A 25,578-nucleotide genomic window follows, 5' to 3' on the forward strand; every position below is an offset into this window, starting at 1 on the left:
GAAACACTTTATCTTAATTTGCATTTAGCATTTTTCATGTTTGTCTGCTGCATTTTTTTTCTGTTAGTTACTTACATTCTATACTATTTTAGTTCCCTTAAAGGTTTCTTCCATTACTTCTTTGATTAAAAAATTCTCCCATCTTAAGATCACTTTCACTCTTATAGTTCTATGTCTGACACCTGATGGAGTTCAGGACATGCTACCCCCAAATATGGCAGCTTGGCATGTTGAATGTTTCAAGATGAAGGAATTTGAGAAACAGCAGGGACAGGAAAGATTTTCTGACCTTCCTCTGAAGCAGGTCTTAAGTCCCTCACGTGAGAGGCGCCCTCCCTATGCTCAGAGGAAAGGAGTATCCGTATCTTCAAAGTCAGAGGGATGCAGAAGGAATCTGAACAAACAGGACTTGCCGTTTTTCGCCCTATCACATTTTTCCACGAGACTTTCCACTCTTCACCAAATCCAGCATCAAAACACTCAGGTTGAAACACCTCTTTGGGCTTCCCTGGTGGCGCAGTGGTTGAGAATCCGCCTGCCAATGCAGGGTACACGGGTTTGATTCCTGGTCCAGGAAGATCCCACATGCCGCGGAGCAACTAAGCCCATGCGCCACAACTACCGACCCTGCGCTCTAGAGCCCACGAGCCACAACTACTGAGCCCGCGTGCCGCAACTACTGAAGCCCACGCACCTAGACCCCGTGCTCCGCAACAAGAGAAGCCACCGCAATAAGAAGCCCGCGCACTTCAAGGAAGAGTAGCCCCCGCTCGCCGCAACTAGAGAAAGCCCACACGCAGCAACAAGGACCCAACACGGCCAAAAATAAATAAATAAAATAATTTTTTAAAAAAGAAACACTTCTTTGATCTTCATTTCTTTATGAAGCCTCCTGTGTTGTGTAAAACTTAAATACATTTGTATGCTCTTCTATTGTTAATCTGTCTTTTGTTTGTTTGTTTTTAACAGAGGCTCCACTAAAAACTTGAAAGGGTAGAGGAACAAAACAGTTTTCCCTCCTACAGTTTCAAATAAATATTCATCTAGAAACTGCCTTGAGTCTGGCTGGAGTTGAAGACCCATTTCCTTCCAAATAAGAAACCAATACTTAAGTGTGAGGCAGACTGCTGGTTTAAGATAGATATTATTCATAATGGCTTTAGGAATTAGTCTACTATTCCTAATTCATTAGAGCATTTAAAAAATTAGGAATTGTTACGGAATATCTATAATTCCAAGACAAACATTTAACGTTTAAATAAAAATGAGACAAGCTATAGCATAAGTGCGAAGAAAAAAATTCTCAAAAAATGAGTAGGAGAATCTCTTTTTAAAATTTCTACTTCAATTATTTAAACTCATGTTTGCTCCTTTAACTTCTCACAAACTGTAAGCACAAAGGTCCAACATACCTCCTGGATGGCTGTCATGACAACGTGTTGCACTGATTCCTCCATCATCATGATGGCTTGGATGTACTCTGAAAGTAAGAACAACCTGGAATGTCAGTGTTCAAGTTATAGACGATCAAGGGAGTAAAGGCTAACACTTCATGAATTCGGAAAAGAAGTTTCCTGTGTTTTGATTCTTCCTCGGAATTCCTCGTATATGGTTAAATACATGTGTCATAGGTAAAGTAAAGGCTGAAAATCACATTATTTATCCGTCCTTAAAAATAACTGCCCCCCCAAAAAGTTGAGGCTACAGCTAAAGGTCACAGGAATGGAGGATCTCGGGAATGTAAAACAATGAAACGGTACAGCCTAAGGCCAGAATGGAAAGGACTCTGTATTACTGTTCCTAAAATCTAAAAATCTTTCACATTATTCTTTGCTACATGTTATAAAACTTTGATGTCTGTGTTTTATTCTTATGTGACATCAAAGTATTGAATTGTGTATAATTTCTACCTTAATATTTTCTACAATTAAAAAAAAAAACTTAGGGATACTGAGACCTGCTCAGGACAAAGAATTAAGGTGAATTTAAGATAGAGACTGACGCTATAGTTAAACACTGTGTAACCCGGGGCTTTAAAATAATGACCCAAATCTCTAATAAGCTAAAGCATCAATTTCATCAACCTTACCCTCACCAATGCCGAAAAAGAGAAGGCTCCCTTAGCCGTTCATAGTGACAAAGTTGAAAAAAAAAAAATTCTGCCTTCTAAATAAAGCCCTGGAAGTAGTTTTCATTATTTTCAAATCCAATAATAGATGAAAAAACAGGTATTAAGCATAAACAATCAATAGGCCAGCTGGATTTCAACAAATACGTAAATATATTTTAACAAGAAACATTTTTTTTTAATTTTTGAATTTTATTTTTTTTTATACAGCAGGTTCTTATTAGTCATCCATTTTATACACATTAGTGTATACATGTCAATCCCAATCTCCCAATTCATCACTCCCCCGTCCCCACCCAATAAGAAACATTTTAAAACGTAAAGTCATTAGGAAATTATAGCCTCAACCTGCCTCTCTCCACTCTATACCCAAAAAAACACCAAAAAAAATTGTCTCAGCACTCTAATATTATATGAAAGAGTCTTACTGTGCAATCGTTACAGTGACCTACTGGCAAGAAACTCATGGATTTGGAATGCCAAAACTGTAGTCCTTTGCTTGACAGGTAACTTGTTTAAAAAAAAAAAAAAAAGAATTTTGACAGCACTATTAAATTACGACATTCTGGTTGTTAAAGCCAAAGCTTTTAGTTAAACAAAGCATGTTTTTAAGGAAGTACTGTCGTAAGGATGCTTGTACCCAATCAATGATGCGTATGCAAGTATACACAACACACTCAAACCACAGGCATCGTTCTTAGGCCCGAAGTAGGAATACTGTGTATCATAACTTAACCACTTTCCGGTTTAAAAAAAAAAGAATCCCTTTAGTCTGAGCTGAACTTTTTGTTTGTTTGGTTTGTTAGTGAGGAGCGTCCTACGAGCGTTGGGTACAAGGCACCAAGCACAGAATTCCCAGGCTACAGAGCAGCTGGCACAGCCGGGATCGGAATGAAAGACTGTGAACATGGTGGGGAGAGGCAGTGGCCCAGTCATGGGAGAAAGACGGACGACAGCCCCGTGGGTGTGAAGGGTGTGACGGGGGACAGGGGGCGGAGGTTAGTCAGGTGTGAGAGGGGAAGCGTTAGTTAAGAAGCGGTGTTGCCACGTCAAGGCCCTTCCCCGCGAACACCGTAAAATGCTGGATGATAAAATGATGATGAGAACCACGTTAATGTACTAGTTTTGAAAAGTTAAAAAAAAAAAAAGTTAAATCTTAAAAGTCCAAAATCCAAGTACGTATGATTACTGGCAGATCCAGGAGGCAGTGGAGAATGAGCTAGGCTACGCCAGGGAGTCTGTCCTGCAAAGTGAGCGTCTAGGTCCAAAGCCTACAGCTCAGCTCAGTACAAAGAGCATTTAGTTCTAATGTGGGAGACACGTGTTTTTGTCCTCGCTAGCCTCTCACGAGCAAGAGATCTTGGGCAAGTCAAACAATACTCAGGAGTCTCAGTTTCCCAATTTGTAAAAAGTGCCGTTTGTTCTGTTAACCAGGCAGGAGGGAGAACTCGGTAAATATTATTTTTAGTGCGTTTTTACTGCTAATCTCTGCTTTTTCAAATACACCACCACTTACGTGCCCCAATTTAACAAGTCAGATAGCCAAGAGAAAGGCACGCTGAGCCAACGCCTCACTTCTAGGAACTGAGAAACAGCCTCTAAACACAGAGCCCTTGTGTCTGCGGTGCGCTACGGGTTGCGAAGCAAACACACACACCGTTTCACCGACTCCTCACGACGACCAGCTGTCGTGCCCACCTCTGCAGACGAGGAAACAGGCCGGGCCCCCAGGGCAGTGACAGGTAACACTCGGCAACTCAGAAGTGCATTTGATCCAAGCTCTCTGCTGTGTTCCTGAGACCAGAGCATGCCCTCTCGACAGTGAGAGGTTAAAATCCTGTTCAAATTTTTCATCATTTATGTAATTTTTAGGGAAAACCTCAAGCCAGGTGTTACAGAGAACACTTGGTCTGTGTGAGAAGCTCAACAAATATTTTGATTGTCTTCCCATAGAACGACGGATATAGGTAACATCCTTGCCTTCTCCTATTCACACCCTGTAATAAATAATTAGCCAACTCTTAACAGCTAGACATCTCCAAAAGCTGATGAATCTCCTAACAGAATAAATACATAAGAAATTCTTATCTGAATTCAATGAACTACATTAAATAATTTTTCATCTGCCTTTTAAAGTCAAGCGTTCTACTTAGAAATGCCCACCCCACTCAACTGCAAGTTCCGTGAGGGCAGGTACTATCTTGGTTTTGTCTGACACTGTGTTCCAAGCCCCGGCAGGATGCATGAATTCAGTGAATGTTTATGAAGTAACCCCTTTGCACTTGCAATCTAAAATATCGAACTTTATACTCCTATAGCTGAATTGACTATTATTAATTAATTATTAATTAATTTGGCTGGACCTTGTCCAAGTAACAGTAAATTTCATTACATTCAGTGTAGTTAAAAATAATCTACTCAAAGAATTATGCAGTCTTGCAGAAAGGGGAAGAACATCATAATCAAATTTATTCTAACCTGTAAAACCCTTTTCAGCTTGAAAACAGATTACTAGCAAAATCACAGAAAATGGCATACTTGGTGGGTGGCCTTAAGATGTTGTTGTTTGTACATGTGATTTATATATAAAATACACAACGTGTATTACTTTACTTAACTATTTTACATGCATACACTAACATCAAATAAATTACCTTGCTTCTGTTCACAGTTCACAGCACAGCCTAAAATGAGTTGGAGCATCCTTCCCAGCTCTGCGGCATCAGAATGCTCCCCAATAAGGTTCACGTCAGGGAGAGTAAAGTCATTAATTTGCTGCCCTAAAATCTGGACAGAGATAAAAACATGAGAATTGCATTTACATCTATATGACCAAATAAAATACTTGACAGAGATTAGTTTGTCAGAAACTCACTGTTAAGAGCAGAGCAGTTAAGCCAATCTCACTCCCAATTTCTACTTATACCTCCCATACATAAATTATAACTATCCTGAGTCACAACAACTTAGTCCCTCATCTGGTATGTGGTATGCACGCCGAGCAAAGAAACTGAGTACTACTGACCCCTCCACCTCCCCCAGAAAGACTGCATGTGCACTCTCCAGAGAAGGAGAGCCTGAGAGCTTCTGAACCAGGGGGCACCAGAAAGAGCAGAAGTTAAATATAGGTTCATGCCCACAACAGGAAGACTCCCCTGGCCACCTTCACTCCATTTGACTCTAAAATACTGATAACAAGACACCCACATAAGGAAAGAGAATGGAGGCTTCCTTCATGGGGAAACTGGCCCCAAATGAAATGACACATTTAGACAAACGGGTAGGTTTCTGTCTGATAACCCTACAGTGAAAAAAGATCCTAAAAGCGCAGAAGCAGGATGAATGTGGCTGTAGTGTGACGGGTAAGGAAGGAGCAGGGAAAGAGGAGGTGAGAAGGGTCATGTGGCATCCGGTGGCTCCTGGTAAGAAGTATGGATCTGATTCTCGATGCCACAGGAAACCATGGAAGATGACTTGGAGGATGAGAGTGACATACATTCTCCTTTTTAAAGCTCATCCTGGCTTGAGAGTGGAGAATAGATTGTAGTGGGGCAGAAGTGAAATCAGGGCACACTCCACAAGTTATCTAAGCAAAAGCTGGTGATGGCTCGGTACAGGGTGGTGGCAGCAGAAACAGAGAAAACTGTATTTTGGAGATTTAACTATAGGTCTTGCTGATGATATCAGATGAAGGAAGGACTGCAGGATGATCTTAGGCTCTGGACTTGAATAGTAGGGCGGACGGCAGAGTCACATACTGAGGTGAAGACAGATAACGTAAGTACAGATGTAGGTTTAAATGCATGTAAGCTTGTCGGGAAAAAACAGTAAGGAAATAACACAGGTGTTTCTAGGCTATGTTGTGTCCACTTGGTATCTGTGATCATGAAATTTAAAGTAAACTAGCTCCACTGCCTGATTTTTTTCCCCAGCGATATCCTGACCGTTCTGATGCAGACTCAGAGGATAAACTGAGTTAATCTAGGGGTACGGGTTTGCCAAGGAATAAAATGGAAGTAGGCACAGGACTTGTTAGTAACTGTGCATGGACTTCACGAGTAAGGGAAGAAAGGAGAGAGTTAATGGACAGCAGAAGGGAAAGTTTAACATAAATGAGTAACCACTCACAAACTATCCATATTATAGTGAAAAAGATTATCTAGTAAACATCTAATAGCTGGTGAACCAGCTTTTTGAACCAACATCTTAGAGACCATACAATGGAACATAAAGCTGATTATTAATATTAAGGTAATATTTCCTTTACTTGAAACTACCGTAAAATATTGTAAGATTAAACTATCCTACAGTAATACTTCCAAGCAGAATGATAAAAACTCCTTACCTCATGATTGTAATCCAGGATTCCTTTCAAAATTTTCTTTAAATTGCTTATCTGTTTAAAGAGAGAGAAAACAACTGGGTAAAAGGCAATCACAGATGAAAATATAGTTTAACCTAAAAAATTTCTGAACCAACTAATCATTCTTGTTAATCATAAAGTAAACATAAAAAATAAAATTCAACAGTACATTTGAATTACTATCATAAAAAAGACTATCAGTGGCTTAATTTATTTGACCTAAGAGATCTATAAAGCAAATTAAGTATCCAATTATGTTAAATTTTCAATGTTCTAACCACACTGACAAAAATTCGAAGGTAACTGAACAAGACCTAACAGTAAGATTAAATTATGTAGATCTTCTGCATGGAAAAAAAAACGTATCATCCTTAGTGAAGACTTGAGCTCAGTGCTGTTTTACCCAGAAAAGTAGAGTTGCATCTTACATAGAGGGTAAGTTCTAAATTTAGAGCATTAAACAAAAATTACAGTCAAAATTACCCTTGGATATCTCCTAACACAACCTACAAATCAGGTAGTCACCTATGAAGGAATGTCTCCAAATTCCTCCATGGTCAGAAAAGTATTTTCCTTCAGCTGAGGCCAAGTAAATATTTAGGAGCCATAAGGTTAAAAAAATACTACTACATCTTTAAATGTTAGTATAACGCTCAGCATTTCCAAGATACTTGTGCTATAAAAAGCATCCCAGTAACACGACAGGATGAGGGACCAACACTCACTCAACTCCAGAGCGCAGGCTCCTGGTCATGTTACCTGGGTGAAATCACGGGCAGAATTACCTGCACTATTTACTGTAAACTTATTTTCTTCCCTCTTTTTTTTTGACCCAACTTATCTGGCTGAATTTGCGTTAAGTCATATGCACACACGATATGATGCTGTTGATCATCTACCTGGCTGTCCCCAGGTAGATGCTCATAGTTGAAGATGTCCTAGGACAGAAGACTGTAGGAGTGATAGCTATCAAATAAAAGATTCCACAGCAGGGGATCCAGTGGTTAATCAAAGACATACTTATTTTTAAGGGAGAAAATAAACTGAAAACTTCATATTAAAAAAAAAAAAGAATCTCATAAATAAAACTAACATGTTTTGTATGCCTAAAAATTTGGAGACACGGAAAATATATAATATACTTTCTCTGGTTCTAGGGTGTTCAATTTTTCGTATTATAACATTTTAAATTAGAAAGTCTTAAAAATCAATGTTTTCACTTAAAATGGTAGTTTATTCTCCACTGAAAAAAGCTACAAATCTTATAATTAATCAATGGTATCTTAAAATCAATCTTAAAATTGAAGAAATATAATTGAAGAAACATAATATAGGATAAAATATAGAGAATAGGAATGCAAATCGGAATGGTTACTTTCAGTTCAGAATATTAAGAGTACAATAAACATTTCGCTTTCTCTCTGTTACTGCCTTTGCCACCCCGGTGACACTGAAGACCGCGTGGATTTACGCGCACACTGTGTGCACGGGCGTGGGACACGCAACTCCCTCTTGTGAAGCAACAGCAAACATAAGCTGATTTAGCAGCAAGACTTTAAACAGGTTATAACGTTAAAAAGCCATCACTTTAATTGCCTATTCTTGAAAGGTTATTTAGAAATTAAATAGCATCCATTCACTCTAGCTTAGTGAAAAGGAGGAATTAGATTTTGGCAGACCCAATATCTAGTCAGTGAATAAATATTTTCCTCAAACATGTGTTTTATGGGGAAATATAAAGACAAACCACACTTAGCTCATCTTAAGTCCAGGGGCTTCACACGCTCACTCACTTGCACTTCGGAGTCCCTACCAATGTGTATTAAAAATAAATGGCTCCAGAGTTTTCCAAGCTGCCAGTCATGACCACAGATCAAGGTGGTGTAAGGAAACTATAGAGATGGAGAACAAGTCAGCGGTGGCCAGGGGTTCGGGTGAGGGTGGTGTGGTTGATGGGATAGAGGCACCACCGGACACCTGGCAGGGATGGGGCAGCCTGCATCGCCGTTATGTGAGTCTACACGCTGACAGGGCCACACAGAGCGGCGCACACACACAGAAGAGTGTGTGCAGAACGACTGAACTGTGAACACGCTGTGGATCGTATCCACGTCAGTTCCCCAGGTTTGCTACTGCATTACAGTCACACAAGATGTTAGCCCTGGAGAAACTAGGGGAAAGGTATGTGGAACTTCTCTGTACATTTCTTTTCCCAACTCCTGTGAATCTATAATCGTTTCAAACTATAAAGTTAAAAAAATAATTTAGAGATGGGTTGCAATCTATATTTCAAAAACTGAACTAAAAACATTACTGCATTAAGTAAGGTTAAAAACATATTCAACTATTCAGGAACATGCAGTTAGGTGGGTGGGAGGCTGCAGTGTAAACTGTGTTTCTCACTGTGGGTTTCCATCAAAGATGCTTGAGGAATACCGAAAAATAAGGCTACTAGGAAGGAAATAAAAATAATCCATTCTCTGAGTGTTCTGGACACAGTTAATAATGATCAGTATTTTCTCATTATTAATAACAACATTACTGTCCTAAGTACATTATATGTATTAATTCATTTATCTCTGTGAGGTAGATCCTATCACAATCCCCATTTTACAAACGGGAAAACTCACGCACTGAAAGGTTAAAGACTTTCCCAGTGGCTGTGAGCGGCTGTGAGTGGCTGGGCTGGGATGTGGACACAGGCAGTCTGGCTCTGAAGCCCGAGCCCTCAGTCACTATGCTTTACCGACTCAGACTATATCTTGGTGAGCAATTCCAGGTTACCCCAATCTTCAATTCTAGATTATTTCACCAAAGGCTATCTAAGTTTCTAAAGCTCACTAGACGCATCAGAGCAAAAGTCAACAAGTATTATATACACCCAAGTAAAAGGTTAATTAACGAATAGGAAAATAAAAAGAAAATACCTTTAGCCTCCAATTATCTCCCACTTCAGTTTTAATTCTGTTTAGCCAATTTTCATCAAAATATGCAGGATCTCTGCAAATAAGAAAAAGCTAGCATGTTAATATCATGTAGCTTTCAAGCTAAAACAAAACCAAACACACACACACAATTGAAACCCATCCTGTATTATCACTTAACTGCAACAAAAAAAGGTATTTGACACAGGAGCCACAAAATAATACATGTACATGAGATCGAATGCAATTACAGTAGAAATCTCTAAAATCAACTGTTATCACTCATTAAAAAACATAATTTTATCAAAAGCAAGCTAAAAGGTGAAAAGTGATAACAGACAATTAATACATGTTTTTCAAATTATACACTAATCTGGAATTAACATAATTAGTAGATACCATGCTAATATCTAAAAACAGTCAAAATCAATGACAATTGTTTTATAAAGGCAAAAGATGTATATTAGGAAGAAGGTTAAAATAAGCTTTTCAGTTAATATTTCAATGACTTCCATCACCTACTACTTCAAAGGTCACCAATAATGTTATTAAAATTTCAGTTTCTTTAAATAATATAAACAGAGAACCTGTTTATGTAATACTAGACATTAGACAAAGTTGGATACCATTTCTGTTTGCAGAAGCCCTAAATCTAAGATAACACTGGTGTGGACAAACAAACTGAAACAAGGATAGACGCTGAATATACTTATGCTTATTTTTCTTAGGAAAACCTCCAAAACTTCTATAAACACGAGAAAGAAAAAAAAAAAAAAAGGTTTTATCCTGGTATGATAGTCGCTTTAAAGTTCCTGAAATTGATGCTCTAAAAAATTAAATTATTTGTTCAAGACCACAGACTGAACACCTCTGTCCTGCTCCAGCAAGTGCCAAATCCAAAGATCTTTTCATTACACAACAATCTCCGTTCACTCAGAAAACATAATGGCAACAAGGGAAATATGTTAGGGGAAAAAAAATCTACATTTCAACTTACACTGTCACTCAGACTGATAAATACAACCGCTACTAAATTTTGGTCAAATTATCTTTAAATAAAGTAACCTGCTATGTAGAATTTCAAAAATTTATTATTAAGAAAAATATACATATTTAGGCATAAGAATTTTTTGGTAGAATTTTTTAAATTAATTGCTTGATTGATTAATTAATTAATGGCTGTGTTGGGTCCTCGTTGCTGTGCGCAGGCTTTCTCTAGTTGCAGCGAGAGGGGCTACTCTTCGTTGCAGTGCACAGGCTTCTTGTTGCAGTGTCTTCTCTTGTTGCAGAGCACGGGATCTAGGTGTGTGGGCTTCAGTAGTTGTGCCTCGCGGGCTCAGTAGTTGTGGCTTGCGGGCTTTAGAGCACAGGCTCAGTGATTATGGTGCACGGGCTTAGTTGCTCTGTGGCATGTGGGATCCTCCCGGGCCAGGGATTGAACCCGTGTCCCCTGCATTGGCTGGTGGATTCTTAACCACTGCGCCAACAGGGAAGTCCCAAGGCATAAGTATTTACGAAAAACGTTACAGCTAAGTTTTCTCTGTAGAAATCTATTAGGATTATTTTTGAAGCCTGTATCCAAGTTAACATGTTAACTTTATTGTCTATTTCTCTACTCTTAAATTTTTAAAAATTGAGATATAATTCACATACCATACAACTCACCCATTTGAAATACACAATGCAATGGATTTTAGTACATTCACATCACCACAATCTAATTTTAGAACCTTTCCACCTTCCCCAAAGAAATCCTGTATCCACTGGCTGTCACTCCCATTTCCCTCTCTCCAGCCCCTAGAAATTACTAATCTACTTTGTTTTCATGGGCTTGACTATTTTGTACATTTCATATAAATGAAATTATACACTGTGTGGGGTCTTTTGTGTCTGGCTTCTTTCACTCAGCATGCTTTTAAGGTTCATCCATGTTGTAGGACGTGTCACCACTTCATTCCTTTTTATGGCTCAAAAACATTCCATTTATGGATACACTACATTTTGTTTATCTATTCATCAGCTGATATACATGCTTCATGTGGGTATGTTCCTAGGAGTGGAATTGCTCGGTCCCATAATAACTCTGTTTAACATCTGAAGTATGACCAAACTGTTTTCCAAAGCAGCTGTACCATTTTACATTCCTGCCAGCAACATTCCTCCCCACATCCTCACCAATATTTATCTTCTTTCTCTTCATTGATATCTCTCTAAAAAGTTATGCTCATCCTAGTGGGTGTGAAGTATTATATTATCTGTGTTTTTTAAAAAAATTCTTATAATTCATTTATTTTTATTATTTTTTTAATTTTTGGCTGTGTTGGGTCTTTGTTGCTGCGTGCGGGCTTTCTCTAGTTGCGGCGAGTGGGCCTCTCATTGCAGTGGCTGCTCTTGTTGCGGAGCACGGGCTCTAGGCGTGCGGGCTTCAGTAGTTGTGGCGCACGGGCTCAGCAGTTGTGGTGCACGGGCTTAGTTGCTCCGTGGCATGTGGGATCTTCCCAGACCAGGGCTCGAACCCGTGTCCCCAGGCGGATTCTTAACCACTGTGCCACCAGGGAAGTCCCTCTCACTGTGGTTTTGATTTGCACTTCCTTAATGACTAACAACGTTGAGTATCTTTTCATGTGCTTATTGGCCATATATATATATCCTCTATGGACAAGTCTATTCAGAGTCTTTCCTGTTAAACAACTGAATTGTCTTTTTATTATTGAGTTGTGAGAGGTTTATTTTTTTTGGTTTGTTTTTTTTTTTGTTTTTAGTATTCAGGGTAAAAGCCCCTTATCAGATATAAGATGTGTAAATAATTTCACACATTCTGTGAGTTATCTTTTCACTTTCTTGATGGCATAATTTGCAGCACAATGGTTTTTAATTTTTGATAACGTTCAATTTATCTATCTTTTGCTGTTGGTATTATATCTAAGAAGGTTTTGCCTGATCCAAGGTCAGGAAGATTTACTTCTATGTTTTCTTCTAAGATTCTCACAGCTTTAGTTTTAAATTGAAGTTATGATCCATGTGCATAGTGTACGTAAAGGGTCTAACTTCCTCCTTCTGCATGTAGATATTCATACCCATCCATTTTTGTTTTAAGCTTCATCTAGCTTCTTTAGTCAAGGTTCTTTTGTTGTTAAGTCAGAGAAACTAATTTGAGCAAAATTGTGCAAAAAAAGGGAACTTACTGGAAGACCACTGATGTATGTTATGGTACATAAAGATAGCTGGGCCTCCTTGAGTAGTGAAATAAGGATCTGGAAAGCTGTTAAGAATCCAGACAGTACTCCCCTTCTGACTTTCACCTTTGCTTCTGCCCATCTATTTGTTTTCTCTCTGAAGACCAACTTTTTCTGTTTCTCCACACAACGCTGAAGAGAGCCACACACACACTCTAAGTCTTCACCATGCCAGTTCAAGAAGATAGTTTTGAAGACCAGCCATCACTCAATCCCAATACTAAATTCCCAGGAAACTCCAAATAATACAGCTAGAGTCTGTTTTTCATCCCTAGTCCGATTGTATGTGACCAAAAGGATGGAGAGCCACAAGTAGGACACCCACAACTTCAGGTTTCAGAGAAAGGGACTCCTGTAAACTGGGCAGAGAACCCCCCAAAAGTGTCCTCTTTGCTTAAAACCTCTTGTGAAAATAGATAATGCAAAGAAAAACAACTTAAGTGAATCTACTGAGATATTAAAGAATTGTTATAAAAATAGCTCAGAAAGTAGAAAATATTCCATATTTTTAATAATCAAAAAAACTGTAATCTAAAAATCATAATCATTGCCAATCAAGTAATAGTCTTTCCAATCAAAAATGACCATCATAAGTAGGGCAATCTGTGAGTCTGGTGCTAAATGGGTGATGATTACCCAAAGCCAAAGGCACTGAACTTACTAGCTAAGTGGAAATTCAGGGCCACACAGCTAAAAGATACTTATATTTCAACAGGAAACCCCTTAACTTATAAAAAAGAATGCTTTAAAATGTCTAAGAGGGCTTCCCTGGTGGCGCAGTGGTTAAGAATCTGCCTGCCAATGCAGGGGACATGGGTTCAAGCCCTGGTCCGGGAAGATTCCACATGCCGCGGAGCAACTAAGCAACCCTGTGCGTCACAACTACTGAGCCTGTGCTCTACAACCTGCGAGCTACAACTACTGAGCCCACATGCCACAGCTACTGAAGCCTGCACGCCTACAGCCTGTGCTCCGCAGTAAGAGAAGCCACCGCAATGAGAAGCCCGTGCACCGCAATGAAGAGTAGCCCCCCGCTCGCCGCAACTAGAGAAAGCCTGTGCGCAGCAACGAAGACCCAATGCAGCCAAAAATAAAAAAATAAATTTATTTTTTAAAAAAATTAAAATGTCTAAAATTATATACTCTGAGAACTCCAAGATTATGGGATACTTCATTTACAACTTAGAGCAACACTTCTTATGAATCAAAGAACTCAGAAAAATCTGAATCAAGTATTTCAAACCAATCACTATGATACAGTTTGCTTCTTGCCTAAAAGATGACCACATCAAAGCCTCAGAATGTGCCTGAGCTGGATGGGAAGACGACAAAAGACAGCCATTACCACCATGTACTCAGCACCAGTAACCTGCCAACCATGGAGCCAGGCACTCTGCGTTCACAGTGACACTGCCAGGAAGGTATCACTGTCCCCATGGTACGCTGAGCAATATCAGACTCAGAAGTTAAGTAATTTCCCCAAGTTCAATCACACCGTTAAGTGGCAGAGTTGATGGTACTGTCGCTTTTGTCACAAGAGATCAGCAGAGTTCAACACGAAACTGGTCCTAGCAAACACCACCAAGGTCCTGTGGCTAATTCTCTCCTTCCTGCTCAGCCGTCTAGTCACAGAGAACAAAGACCCACATCGTTCAAGATGTTCTATGGTCAACAGGGGCAGGTGTCTGTCTCATTCACCACTGTCTGCCCAGCACTTCACGTCTGACGCACAGCAGTTCTCATTGATATCTGTGCACTGAAATACATTTGGAAGGTGATAGCACTTTTATTTAATAAGCTTCCAATCTGCTACTTGGGCGGAACACAGCAAGAATAGTAGTCCACAAATCTAAACTACGACACAAATTAACCTATCTATGAAACAGAACAGACTCACAGACATAGAGAACAGACTGGTGGTTGCCAAGGGGGAGGCGGTTGGGGGAGGGATGGAGTGGGAGGTTGGGATTAGCAGATGTAAGCTTTTATACATAGAATGGATCGACAACAAGGTGCTACTGTATAGCATAGTGAACTATATTCAATATCACCTAATGAACCATAATGGTAAAGAATATCTTAAAAAAAGTATATATATATATATATATATATGTGTGTGTATAACTGGATCACTTTGCTGTACAGCAGTAATTAACACAACACTGTAAATCAACTATACTTCAATTAAAAAAAGAATAGTAGTCCACAGCATTCTTCCATTCAATACTTTTCCTAGTCATGAACTTGACTCAAATATGCAGGCATCTAGCCATAACTCTGTTTCACTAAGTAGTTTACAATTTCAGCAATGTTTTCTAAGCACCCCTCAATAAACGTTCTCAGGCTAGGATCAAACAGCATAAAGGTGATTTTCTCCAAAATATTAACAGATTATAGTCCTGCACAGATACGTAAATGACAAGGGATAATCTTACTGGGAATGTTCTTCATGAGCCAGAAACCATCTTTAGCGTCTTACTATGTCCTGACTCCTGTTAAGGAAATGACACAAACCAGCCACAAAACATATGAAGCCATTTCCTCGACTTTCCCAGTAACACATCTATTCGGCTGTAACTTATGCACCAGTCATGGCTTAAGCTAAAGGAAAGGCCCATTAATTTTAATCCGTAACATAATTCCAGGAATACACTGTCATCCTGCAGTCAACTGCTTCCACAGAAACCAAAAAATTAAATTTTATTTCTACTGCTTAAATTATTTAAGTACCATAGTATTCTTATTGAAGTCCCCCAAATTAAGATGGGGTCCGAAACAAACACTGTATTTTGACTCAACTTCTTAATATGACATTTTTATTAGCAAATGTTACTATTTTTTAAAATAGATATGTTAATTCTTAGGTCTATTTTCCTTTTTCTTTTGGTCGCGCTGTGCAGCATGCGGGATCTTAGTTCCCTGACCAGGGATCAAACCCGTGCCCCCTGCAATGGAAGCTCAGAGTCTTAACCACTGGACTGCCAGGGAAGTCCCTCTTAGGTTTATTTTCTAATCATCTTTTCATTACCTAAAACAATCATTTTGGTCCCCTGCCACTAAATGGATATTGAAGAGTTGGCTATGACATTTATATTTCGCATCCTTGATGACAACAAAAATAAAGCAAATTATGCTTTAGCCCCTGCAGTGTTAGAAAGAGCAACAGAGGCGCAGAGGCACAGGCTCTAAACCAAGGGCAGGCAATCAGGTCCCATAAATAAAAAGAGGCATTCCACCACTGTCCGCAGCTTGGCCTTCATTTTACCTCTTTTGGTTTCATCTACTTTCTTTTTCCCTCTTTCTTGAACTCTGAAAATAAAACTTAATGGCACTTAGAGGCACAACTTACTACTTCTGATCTTGCTCTTTCAATCAATATGCAGTTGCGGCAGAATAAAAAATATATTTGCCCTCTGTCCCTGGATCCTGGCGCTGAGCTCCTAAAACCCTGAGAATTTCCTGAGTGATCTGGTGTCTTTTATAACTCATCATGAGCTCTTTCCAGCCACACCGGAGCTTATGCTAACAGGGTGATTCACTGTGGGACCCGCAGACCGCTTCAGGACGAGGGCTGGTCCCAGAGGAATTTTCAGCCCCACCCCCTGACCTCCAGGAAGGGACTGGCAGCAGAGTTCAAACACATGGCTAACGACTTCACTCATGTCTCTTTAGTGAAACTCCCCAATAAAACCCTAAACAACAGGGTTCAGAACTTCGGGGTGGGTGAGCACATCACTGTGCTGGGAAGGCAGTGGGCTTGCGGGGTCCCAGAGCTCTGCGCTGCCTCTACCCCACACGTCCCTGTGCATCTCCTTCATTTGGCTGTTCCTGAGTTGGATCCTGTACAATAAAAATGTAATCACAAGTATAGAGCTTCCCTGAGTTTTGTGTCATTCTCGCAAATATCAAACCTGAGGGGCTTCATGGGAACTCCTGCATTTGCAGTTGGCTAGGCAGAAGTGTGGGTGCCCCAAGGACCCCATCCATATCTACCTGGCGTCTGCAGCGGGGACAGTCTTGTGGGACTGGGGCCTTAACTGCCGAGTCTGCCCCGAGTGTCAGAATAAAACGACTGTGACCTTAACTTGTGGGGTCTGAGCTACCTCAGGAAGCTGGTGTCAGAACATCGAGTTGGTATCAGGGAAACTGTTGATGGAAAATGACAGAGTGGTGAACTCTTCTTGGAGATAAAGGATAAAAGAAGATAAAAGTTGCTTTCTTTTCATTTCCAAGTTCATAATTCCATATTCATTCATTTAGCTAGCATTTACAGAACACCTACTCTAGAGCAGGACAAGGGGCTCTGGGAGGTAAGGGCGGCGGCGATACTGAACAGGTGGTCAGGGTGGGCTAGGTGGAGAGGCAGACAGCTCTCAGTGGGGACTGGCAGCTCGTGAGGAAGGGCAGCATGTGGACATCTGACTGATAAACATCCGAGGCAGAGGGACGGGTCACGCACGATGCCCCCAGCAGAAGGCGTGTGAGGACGAGCAGGGCGCTGCTGTGGGAAAGAACGCCAGCAAATGAGGTCAGAGTTCAAGAGGGAAGAGATACGGGAACATACGTATGTGTATAACTGATTCACTTTGTTACAAAGCAGAAACTGACACACCATTGTAAAGCAATGATACTCCAATAAAGATGTTAAAAAAAAAAAAATGGAATGCAGTCTGAGTGGTACCAAGGGCTCAGGTCACTTGGGCTCTGATATATCACTGTGAGTCCTTTGGCTTTTACCCTGAGTGAAATGGGGCACCAGTGCAGGGCTCTAAGCAGAAAACCTCACTGCGGCTGCTGGGTTCACATGAGACTCTGGGGCAGGCAACTACAGAAACACCGACACTAGTCAGGAAGTTACCAACATGATATGGGCAAGAGATGATGGCAGCCAGACCAATACGGTAGCAGTAAAGGTAATAATTTTTATCATAAAACTTTTTTACTCCTAAAAATTCCACTATACATCTGTAACAAGTAAGGTGCTTTCCTGTGCCTTACTAACCATGGTTCTGATACTACACCTAACATAACAAAGAAACACTCCCAGAATACCACCTAATACTCAATCTATATTCAAATTTCCTCCATTACATCCTTGAAATGTCTTTGTTCACACAAGATCCAAGCTTCATGCATTGCATTTGGTTTGGTTTTGGAACTGTGGTAGGAACACTTAACATGACCTCTGCCCTCTCAAGAGACATTCAAGATCAGAGTACAGTGCTACTAACCCCAAGCACAGCGCCGCACAGCAGGCCTTAAGGGCTTACGCATCTCATGCACCTGAAACTTCATACCTGTTGAACAGCAGCTCCCGTTTCCCCCGTATCCCAGTCCCCGGCAGCCACCACTTCACTCTGCTTCCATGAGTCTGACCACTTCAGACACCTCCCAGAAGTGGAGTGGAGCAGTCTGCCCCCTGGGACTGGCTTTCTCACGTAGCATGACGTCCTCCGGGGCATCCACGCTCTGCACGCGGCAGGTCTTCCAGAAGAACCACGTGATGCGTTTGGTCAGTGTCTTTCTCTCTGGACTCTGTGATCTAGAAGAGTCCACCCCGTTCCTTTCTTCTCTTGACATTCACTTGCTGAAGAGACCAGGTCAACTGTCCTGTGAAATATCCCACTTTCTGGATTTTCCTGATCCTTTCCTTGTGACTCAGTTTAACCTATTCCTCTGTCCTCTGTATTTCTCTGTTATCTGGAAGTTAGATCTAAAGGCTGGATTTAGCTATATTTTAAAAGTGTAGCCTTCAGTGTTTGCTGATGGGTTGGATGCAGGATGTGGAGAAAAAGAAAGAGAGGTTTCACGGTCTGAGCAGCTCAAGGCCAGAAATGCCAACAACTGAAATGAGAAGACTTTGACTGAGTGGGTCTGAGCAGAAGACAGGGTTTAGTTCTAGATACGATGACTCTGAGATATCTTTTAGACCCACCTGGAGATGCTAAGTAGACAATCAGACAAGTCTGGACGTCAGAGGAGAGGTTCACGCTGGAGATAAAAATCTGAGCGTCCTTAGGATAGGGATGCTATTTAAGGCTAAGAGACTAGACGAAATCACTGAGGGGGTGAACGCAAACAAAAGAGAAGAGGGGCCAGGCCTGAGTCCTTAAGCTCTGCGTCCTTAGGAGGGAGCACAGGAGAGCGAAACCAGCGCAGGAAATGCAGATCATCCAATGAGACAGGAGAGAAACCTGGAAGGTCACAGTATCCTGGAGGTCAAATCTTATTAAGTGTCAGATGGAAGTAATAAGCAGATGAGCATCTGTCCTTTGAACGCCACTGCCAGTCCAGACGAGGACTGAGAACGGGCATTAGCATCAGCAACAAGTGCAGTTCTAACATGATGGTGGGGAAACCGTGACGGAATTAAGGGGGGCGGGGGTGGGGGAGAACTCTGAGACAGATGCTGCACAGGCAGGAGAACGGGAGCAGTGGCTGACAGGAGTGGGATCCTGAGAAGTCTGTTTAAAGACAAATAAGCCTCATTCCCTGCTAGTGGATATGACCCTGCAGAGCAGGCAAAGCCGTGGGTGCAGCAAAGAGGGGAGAACTGGTAAAGCAAAGATCTTGAGTAGGTGAGAGGCAAAAGGACCCAACAGACAACGTGCAGCTGCTGACTTTACGACAGGACTGCCCCCAGCACAGCTCGAAGGCGGTAACGGGCAGCGAGGTGGCCACATTGATGCCGGTGGGGGCAAACGTAGTCGGGGAGTCAACAGAGATTCTCTTGTATGTGTTTCAACTTTCTCAGAAATAGGCGGTCCCTCACCTTGGAAGGTAATCAGAGGAGAGAGTGGGGAAGTGGTGCTGAAGGTCTGCAGAAAGGACAGTGGGAGACGGTCACCCGGAAGAGGGGTAGTGAGAGGGCTGGGGAAGTACCAGATGACCAGGGGTTCACACTGGGAAATGTAAAATGAGACGCACCAGCAAGTCTGTGTCTTTTCCAGTTCGGTTCAGCCGCATAGGTGAGACACAGAACTGGTGGGATATTAGATTTAACCAAGTTGTGGTTTAGCTAAAAAAGTACAAAGAAATAAAAAAGGGGCAGAGAAGCTAAAAATGTACACAGGGAGTGATTATGACTGACCACGGAATTTCAGCTGAATAAGAGGAAAGAAAGAGGGGAAGGTGAAGGACAGTGTTGAGACCCCACCTGCCCTCAAGAACTGAAGGATGGCTGGAGATGTGCGGCCAGAGAGAGAGGGAAAGACGGGAGGCAGTGGTCAGACGGCGGGAGAGAGCAAATCGAGACCACAGAGGGTCACAGATTACTGGTGATGATAAGCCATGGGGTATGACCTCGAGATTGAGTGGCTGAACTGGGTAGAGGATGAGACCAAAGCAGATGAGTCAAGGAGTTGACAGGCAACGGTCTGAAGGACCATATCCAAGTCCCCAGGAATTTCAGCAAGGGTGGTACTGGAAAGAGCAGCAGGATGCCTGGATCCAAAGCTGCTGAGAAACGAGAGGGATGATGTCATAAGACTCAAAATTGGGGGGTGTTAGGGAAGATGTGAGGGGAACGGCCTGGAAGCAGCACTGACGAGGCACCATGCTAAGCCAAGTGGTACATGAAGAAGAAACAGCCTTACTTAGAAGCCTGCAGAGGCAGTGCTGTTACGGGAGAAGAGGATTCTTTCAGGCCCGAAATTGATCAGTGCAAAGCAGTGATTGTTCTCTGGCAGGTGTACCATAGGTTCACCAAGAATCACAGGTTTTACAGCATAAACAGTCAGCTCAAGTTCTTGTTGTCTCACATAGAACATGCTGTGCTCTCCAAAGTGGGTGCTGCTTTGTAAAAATCTTTACAAAGGCTAATGTTAATTTTCTTCAAACCAAGAAGTAGAAAATAGGAAAGAAAATTCTATAAATTTGAGTTTTGATAATATTAAGAGTCACAGGTCCCTAAAAACTTAAGGGCCCCCTCAAGAAAATGTTTTCATTTTGTATTTGTTGGTATATAGATGTAAAAGGATAAACTACATCTTAAGTGTTTTCAGTGCCTGATCTATTATTAAAAATTACTTCAATGAACAAGAATCTAATCATCCATGGATGTTGTCTGTCCAGTCATTAGACAGTTCAACATAATCAAAATCCTGAAAATATGGGAAAGGAATCTTTGCAATAAATAGTGCAAAAAAAAGAGAGACCCTTATATCATACACAAAAAGTAGTAACTGAGAATGCGTCATAGACCTAAATATAAGCATTAAAACTATAATACTTCTGGACGAAAACAGAGGAGAAAATCTTAGAGACCCTGAGTTTGGTAAAGGTTTCTTAATACAATTAAAAAAAAAATGTGAACTTAAAAAAATATATTAAATAATAAGTATTTAATAATTAAAACTTTAAAAATATTTGCTCTGCAAAGACACTATTAAGAAAAAAAAAGGGAAGCCACAGGCTGGGAGAAAATATTTTAAAACATACATCTGAGAAAGAACTTGTATTTAGAATATATAAAGAACTCTAAATTTAATAAGATGAAAACAATTCAATTAAAAAATAGGAAAAACCCACAAAACACAACAAAGGACACTACATAATGATCAAGGGATCAATCCAAGAAGAAGATATAACAATTGTAAACATTTATACACCCAACAGAGGAGCACCTCAATACATAAGGCAAATGCTAATAGCCATAAAAGGGGAAATCGACAGTAACACAGTAATAGTGGGGGACTTTAACACCCCACTTACACCAACAGATAGATCATCCAGACAGAAAATTAATAAGGAAACACAACCCTTAAACGACACATTAGACCAATAGACTTAATTAATATCTACAGGACATTCCATCCGAAACCAGCAGAATACACTTTCTTCTCAACTGCACACAGAACATTTTCCAGGATAGATCACATCTTGGGTCACAAACCAAGCCTCGGTAAATTTAAGAAAACTGAAATCGTATCAAGCATTTTTTCCGACAACATTATGAAATTAGAAATCAATTACAGGAAAAAAACTGTACAAAACACAAACACATGGAGGCTAAACAATATGCTACTAAATAACCAAGAAATCACTGAAGAAATCAAAGAAGAAATAAGAAACTAACTAGAAACAAATGACAATGAAAACACAATGACCCAAAACCTATGGGATGCAACAAAAGCAGTTCTAAGAGGGAAGTTTATAGTAATTCAATCTCACCTCAAGAAACAAGAAAAATCTCAAAAAAACAATCTAATCTTACACCTAAAGGAACCAGAGAAAGAAGAACAAACAAAACCCAAAGTCAGTAGAAGGAAAGAAATCATAAAGATCAGAGCAGAAATAAATGAAAGAGAAACAAAAAAACACTAGCAAAGCTCAATAAAACTAAAAGCTGGTTCTTTGAGAAGATAAACAAAATTGATAAACCTTTAGCCAGACTCATCAAGAAAAAAAGGTAGAGGACTCAAATCAATAAAATTAGAAGTGAAAAAGGAGAAGTTATAACTGACACCGCAGAAATACAAAGGATCATGAGACTACTACAAGCAACTATATGCCAATAAAATGGACAACCTGGAAGAAATGGACAAATTCTTAGAAAAGTACAAGCTTCCAAGACTGAACCAGGAAGAATTAGAAAATATGAACAGACCAACCACAAGTAATGAAATTGAAACTGTGATTAAAGCAGAAACTAACACACCATTGTAAAGCAATTATACCCCAATAAAGATGTTTAAAAAAAAATTAATATACGGTAATCTCTTGTATTCCTATACACTAACAATGAAAGATGAGAAAAAGAAATTAAGGAAACAATCCCATTTACCACTGCAACAAAAAGAATAAAATACCTAGGAATAAACCTATCTAACGAGGCAAAAGACCTGTACGCAGAAAACTATAAGATACTGATGAAAGAAATCAGAGATGACACAAACAGATGGAGAGATATACCATGTTCTTGGATTGGAAGAATCAATATTGTGAAAATGACTATACTACCCAAAGCAATCTACATATTCAATGCAATCCCTATCAAATTACCAATGGCATTTTTCACAGAACTAGAACAAAAAGTTTTACAATTCGTATGGAAACACAAAAGACCTCGAATAGCAAAAGCAATCTTGAGAAACAAAAATGGAGCTGGAAGAACCTGGCTCCCTGACTTCAGACTATACTACAAAGCTAGAGTAATCAAGATAGTATGGTACTGGCACAAAAACAAAATATAGATCAATGGAACTGGATAGAAAGCCCAGAGAAAAACCCACACACGTATGGTCACCTAATCTATGGCAAAGGAGGCCAGAATATACAACGGAGCAAAGACAGCCTCTTCAATAAGTGGTGCTGGGAAAACTGGACAGCTACATGTAAAAGAATGAAATTAGAACACCCCCTAACACCATAACACAAAAATAAACTCAAAATGTATTAAAGACCTAAATGTAAAGCCAGACACTATAAAACTCTTAGAGGAAAACATAAACAGAACACTCTTTGACACATATCACAGCAAGATGTTTTTTGACCCACCTCCTAGAGTAATGAGAATAAAAACAGAAATAAACAAATGGGACCTAATTAAACTTAAAATGTTTTGCACAGCAAAGGAAACCATAAACAAGACGAAAAGACACACTCAGAATGGGAGAAAATATTTGCATCTGAAGCAACTGACAAAGGATTAATCTCCAAAATATACAAACAGCTCATGCAGCTAAATATCAAAAAAACAAACAACCCAATCAAAAAATGGGCGGAAAGCCTAAATAGACATTTCTCCAAAGAAGACATACAGATGGCCAACAAACACATGAGAAGTTGCTCAACATCACTAATTATTAGAGAAATGCAAAATCAGAACTACAATGAGGTATCACCTCACACCACAGAATGGCCATCATCAAAAAATCTACAAACAGTAAACGATGGAGAGGTTGTGGACAAAAGGGAACCCTCATGCATTGTTGGTGGGAATGTAAATTGATACAGACACTGTGGAGAACAGTATGGAGATTCCTTAAAAAACTAAGAATAGAACTACCATGTGACCCAGCAATCCCACTACTGGGCATATATCCGAAGAAAACCATAATTCAAAAAGACACATGCACTCAATGTTCACTGCAGCACTGTTTACAACAGCCAGGACATGGAAACAACCTAAATGTCCATCAACAGAGGAATGGATAAAGAAGATGTGATATATAAATATAATAGAATATTACTCAGCCATAAAAAGGAACAAAATTGGGTCATTTGTAGAGACATGGATGGACCTAGAGACTGTCATACAGAGTGAAGTAAGTCAGAAAGAGAAAAACAAATATCATATATCAAAACATATATGTGGAATCTGAAAAAATTGGTATAGAGGATCTTATTTACAAAGCAGAAATAGAGACACAGATGTATGTTTGGATACCAAGGGGGAAAGGGGGGCGGTGGGATGAACTGGTAGACTGGGATTGACATATATACACTACTGATACTATGTATAAAACAGATAACTAATTAGAACCTACTCTATAGCACAGGGAACTCTATTCAATGCTCTGTGGTGACCTAAATGAGAAGGAAATCCAAAAAAGAGGGGATATATGTATACATATAGATACATATAGCTGATTTACTTTGCTGTACAGTATAAGCTAACATAATATTATAAAGCAACTATATTCTAATAAAAATAAATAAATAATAGGCAAAAGATTACAGCAAACAGGAGAGGTTGTGGAGAAAGAGAACTCTCCTACACTGTTGGTATAAGCTGGTGCAGCCACCATAGAGAACAGTATTCTAAAAATATCAATAGAACTACCATACGATCCAGCAATCCTACTCCTGGGCATGTATCTGTAGAAAACTCTAATTGGAAAAGATACATGCACTCCAATGCTCACAGCAGCACTATTCACAATAGCCAAGACATGAAAGCAACCTAAGTGTCCATCAACAGATGAATGGATAAAGATGATGTGGTACATACATACAATGGGATATTATTCAGCCATAAGAAAGAATGAAATAATGTCATTTGCAGTAACAGGGATGGACATAGAGACTGTCATACTAAGTGAATTAAGTCAGACAGAGAAAGACAAATACCATATGATGTCACTTATAAGTGGAATCTAAAACATGATACAAATGAACTTATTTACAAAAAAGAAACAGACTCATAGACATAGAAAACAAATTTATGGTTACCAAAGGGGAAAGGAGGTGAGGGGGGGATAAATTAGGAGACTGATATTAGCAGAGACAAACTACTATGTATATAAACAACAAGGGCCTACTGTATAGCACAAGGAATGATATTCAATATCCTGTGATAAACCATAATGGAAAAGAATATGAAAAAGAATATATATGTATAACTGAATCACTTTGCTGTACAGCAGAAATTAACACATTGTAAATCAAGTATACTTCAATAAAATGTAAGTAAACATAAACATTTTCAAAATTCCTATAATGATAAATGAAAGAATACACTGTTAACAGTGTTTAATGATGCCTTTAGCTAACTGAAATAATACCAACAGCTAAAATTTCTTGTAAGCTCACTATGCTCCAGGTACTCTAAACATATAGGTAGTTTCCCCAACTTACAGATAAGAGAACTGAGGTGCAGGAAGGTTATGGGCCCAAGGTCAAGCATCTATTAAGGGACAGCCAAGATTCAAAGGCAGGTGTGGCCACAAACTCCTAACCCCACCTGTGCCTCATTGGCTTGACCCAGTGCCCGCGGGTGGGGAAGTGTGCGGACGTGAGCGTGTGGCCACCAGCGTGTGGACACGGTCTGGCCAGCCGCCCCTCAGAGGGCCCCATAGTCCCAGGGATGTCCCAGATCCCAGAGTCATGGTGGGGCACTGGGCTTGCACACCCAGAAATTAAAAACAAACAAAAAAAGATTACAGCAAACAATTCACCAAAGAAGATCTATATATGTATGCATAT

At 40.0% G+C, this 25,578-nt stretch overlaps 1 protein-coding gene across 6 annotated transcripts in view; it reads right to left on the bottom strand.

Moving 5' to 3' along the window:
- Positions 1-25,578, bottom strand: part of HOOK3 (hook microtubule tethering protein 3) — a 113,453-nt gene that overhangs the window by 84,464 nt on the left and 3,411 nt on the right. For all 6 annotated transcript variants that reach the window (XR_003005905.1, XM_024764962.1, XM_024764961.1 and 3 more), the window contains exons 2-5: positions 9,419-9,491; positions 6,474-6,524; positions 4,783-4,915; positions 1,413-1,480 (exon numbers count right to left, since the gene is read on the bottom strand). Coding sequence is in view for 5 of the 6 variants with exons in the window: in XM_024764962.1 (XP_024620730.1) it covers positions 1,413-1,480; positions 4,783-4,915; positions 6,474-6,524; positions 9,419-9,491 (325 nt within the window). In the remaining variant the exon portion in view is untranslated. The remainder of the gene's footprint in view (positions 1-1,412; positions 1,481-4,782; positions 4,916-6,473; positions 6,525-9,418; positions 9,492-25,578) is intronic.

The sequence above is a fragment of the Neophocaena asiaeorientalis genome, unplaced genomic scaffold (genome assembly GCF_003031525.2).
Source record: "Neophocaena asiaeorientalis asiaeorientalis breed wild unplaced genomic scaffold, Neophocaena_asiaeorientalis_V1.1 scaffold14, whole genome shotgun sequence".
In the NCBI taxonomy this organism is placed as follows: domain Eukaryota; kingdom Metazoa; phylum Chordata; class Mammalia; order Artiodactyla; family Phocoenidae; genus Neophocaena; species Neophocaena asiaeorientalis.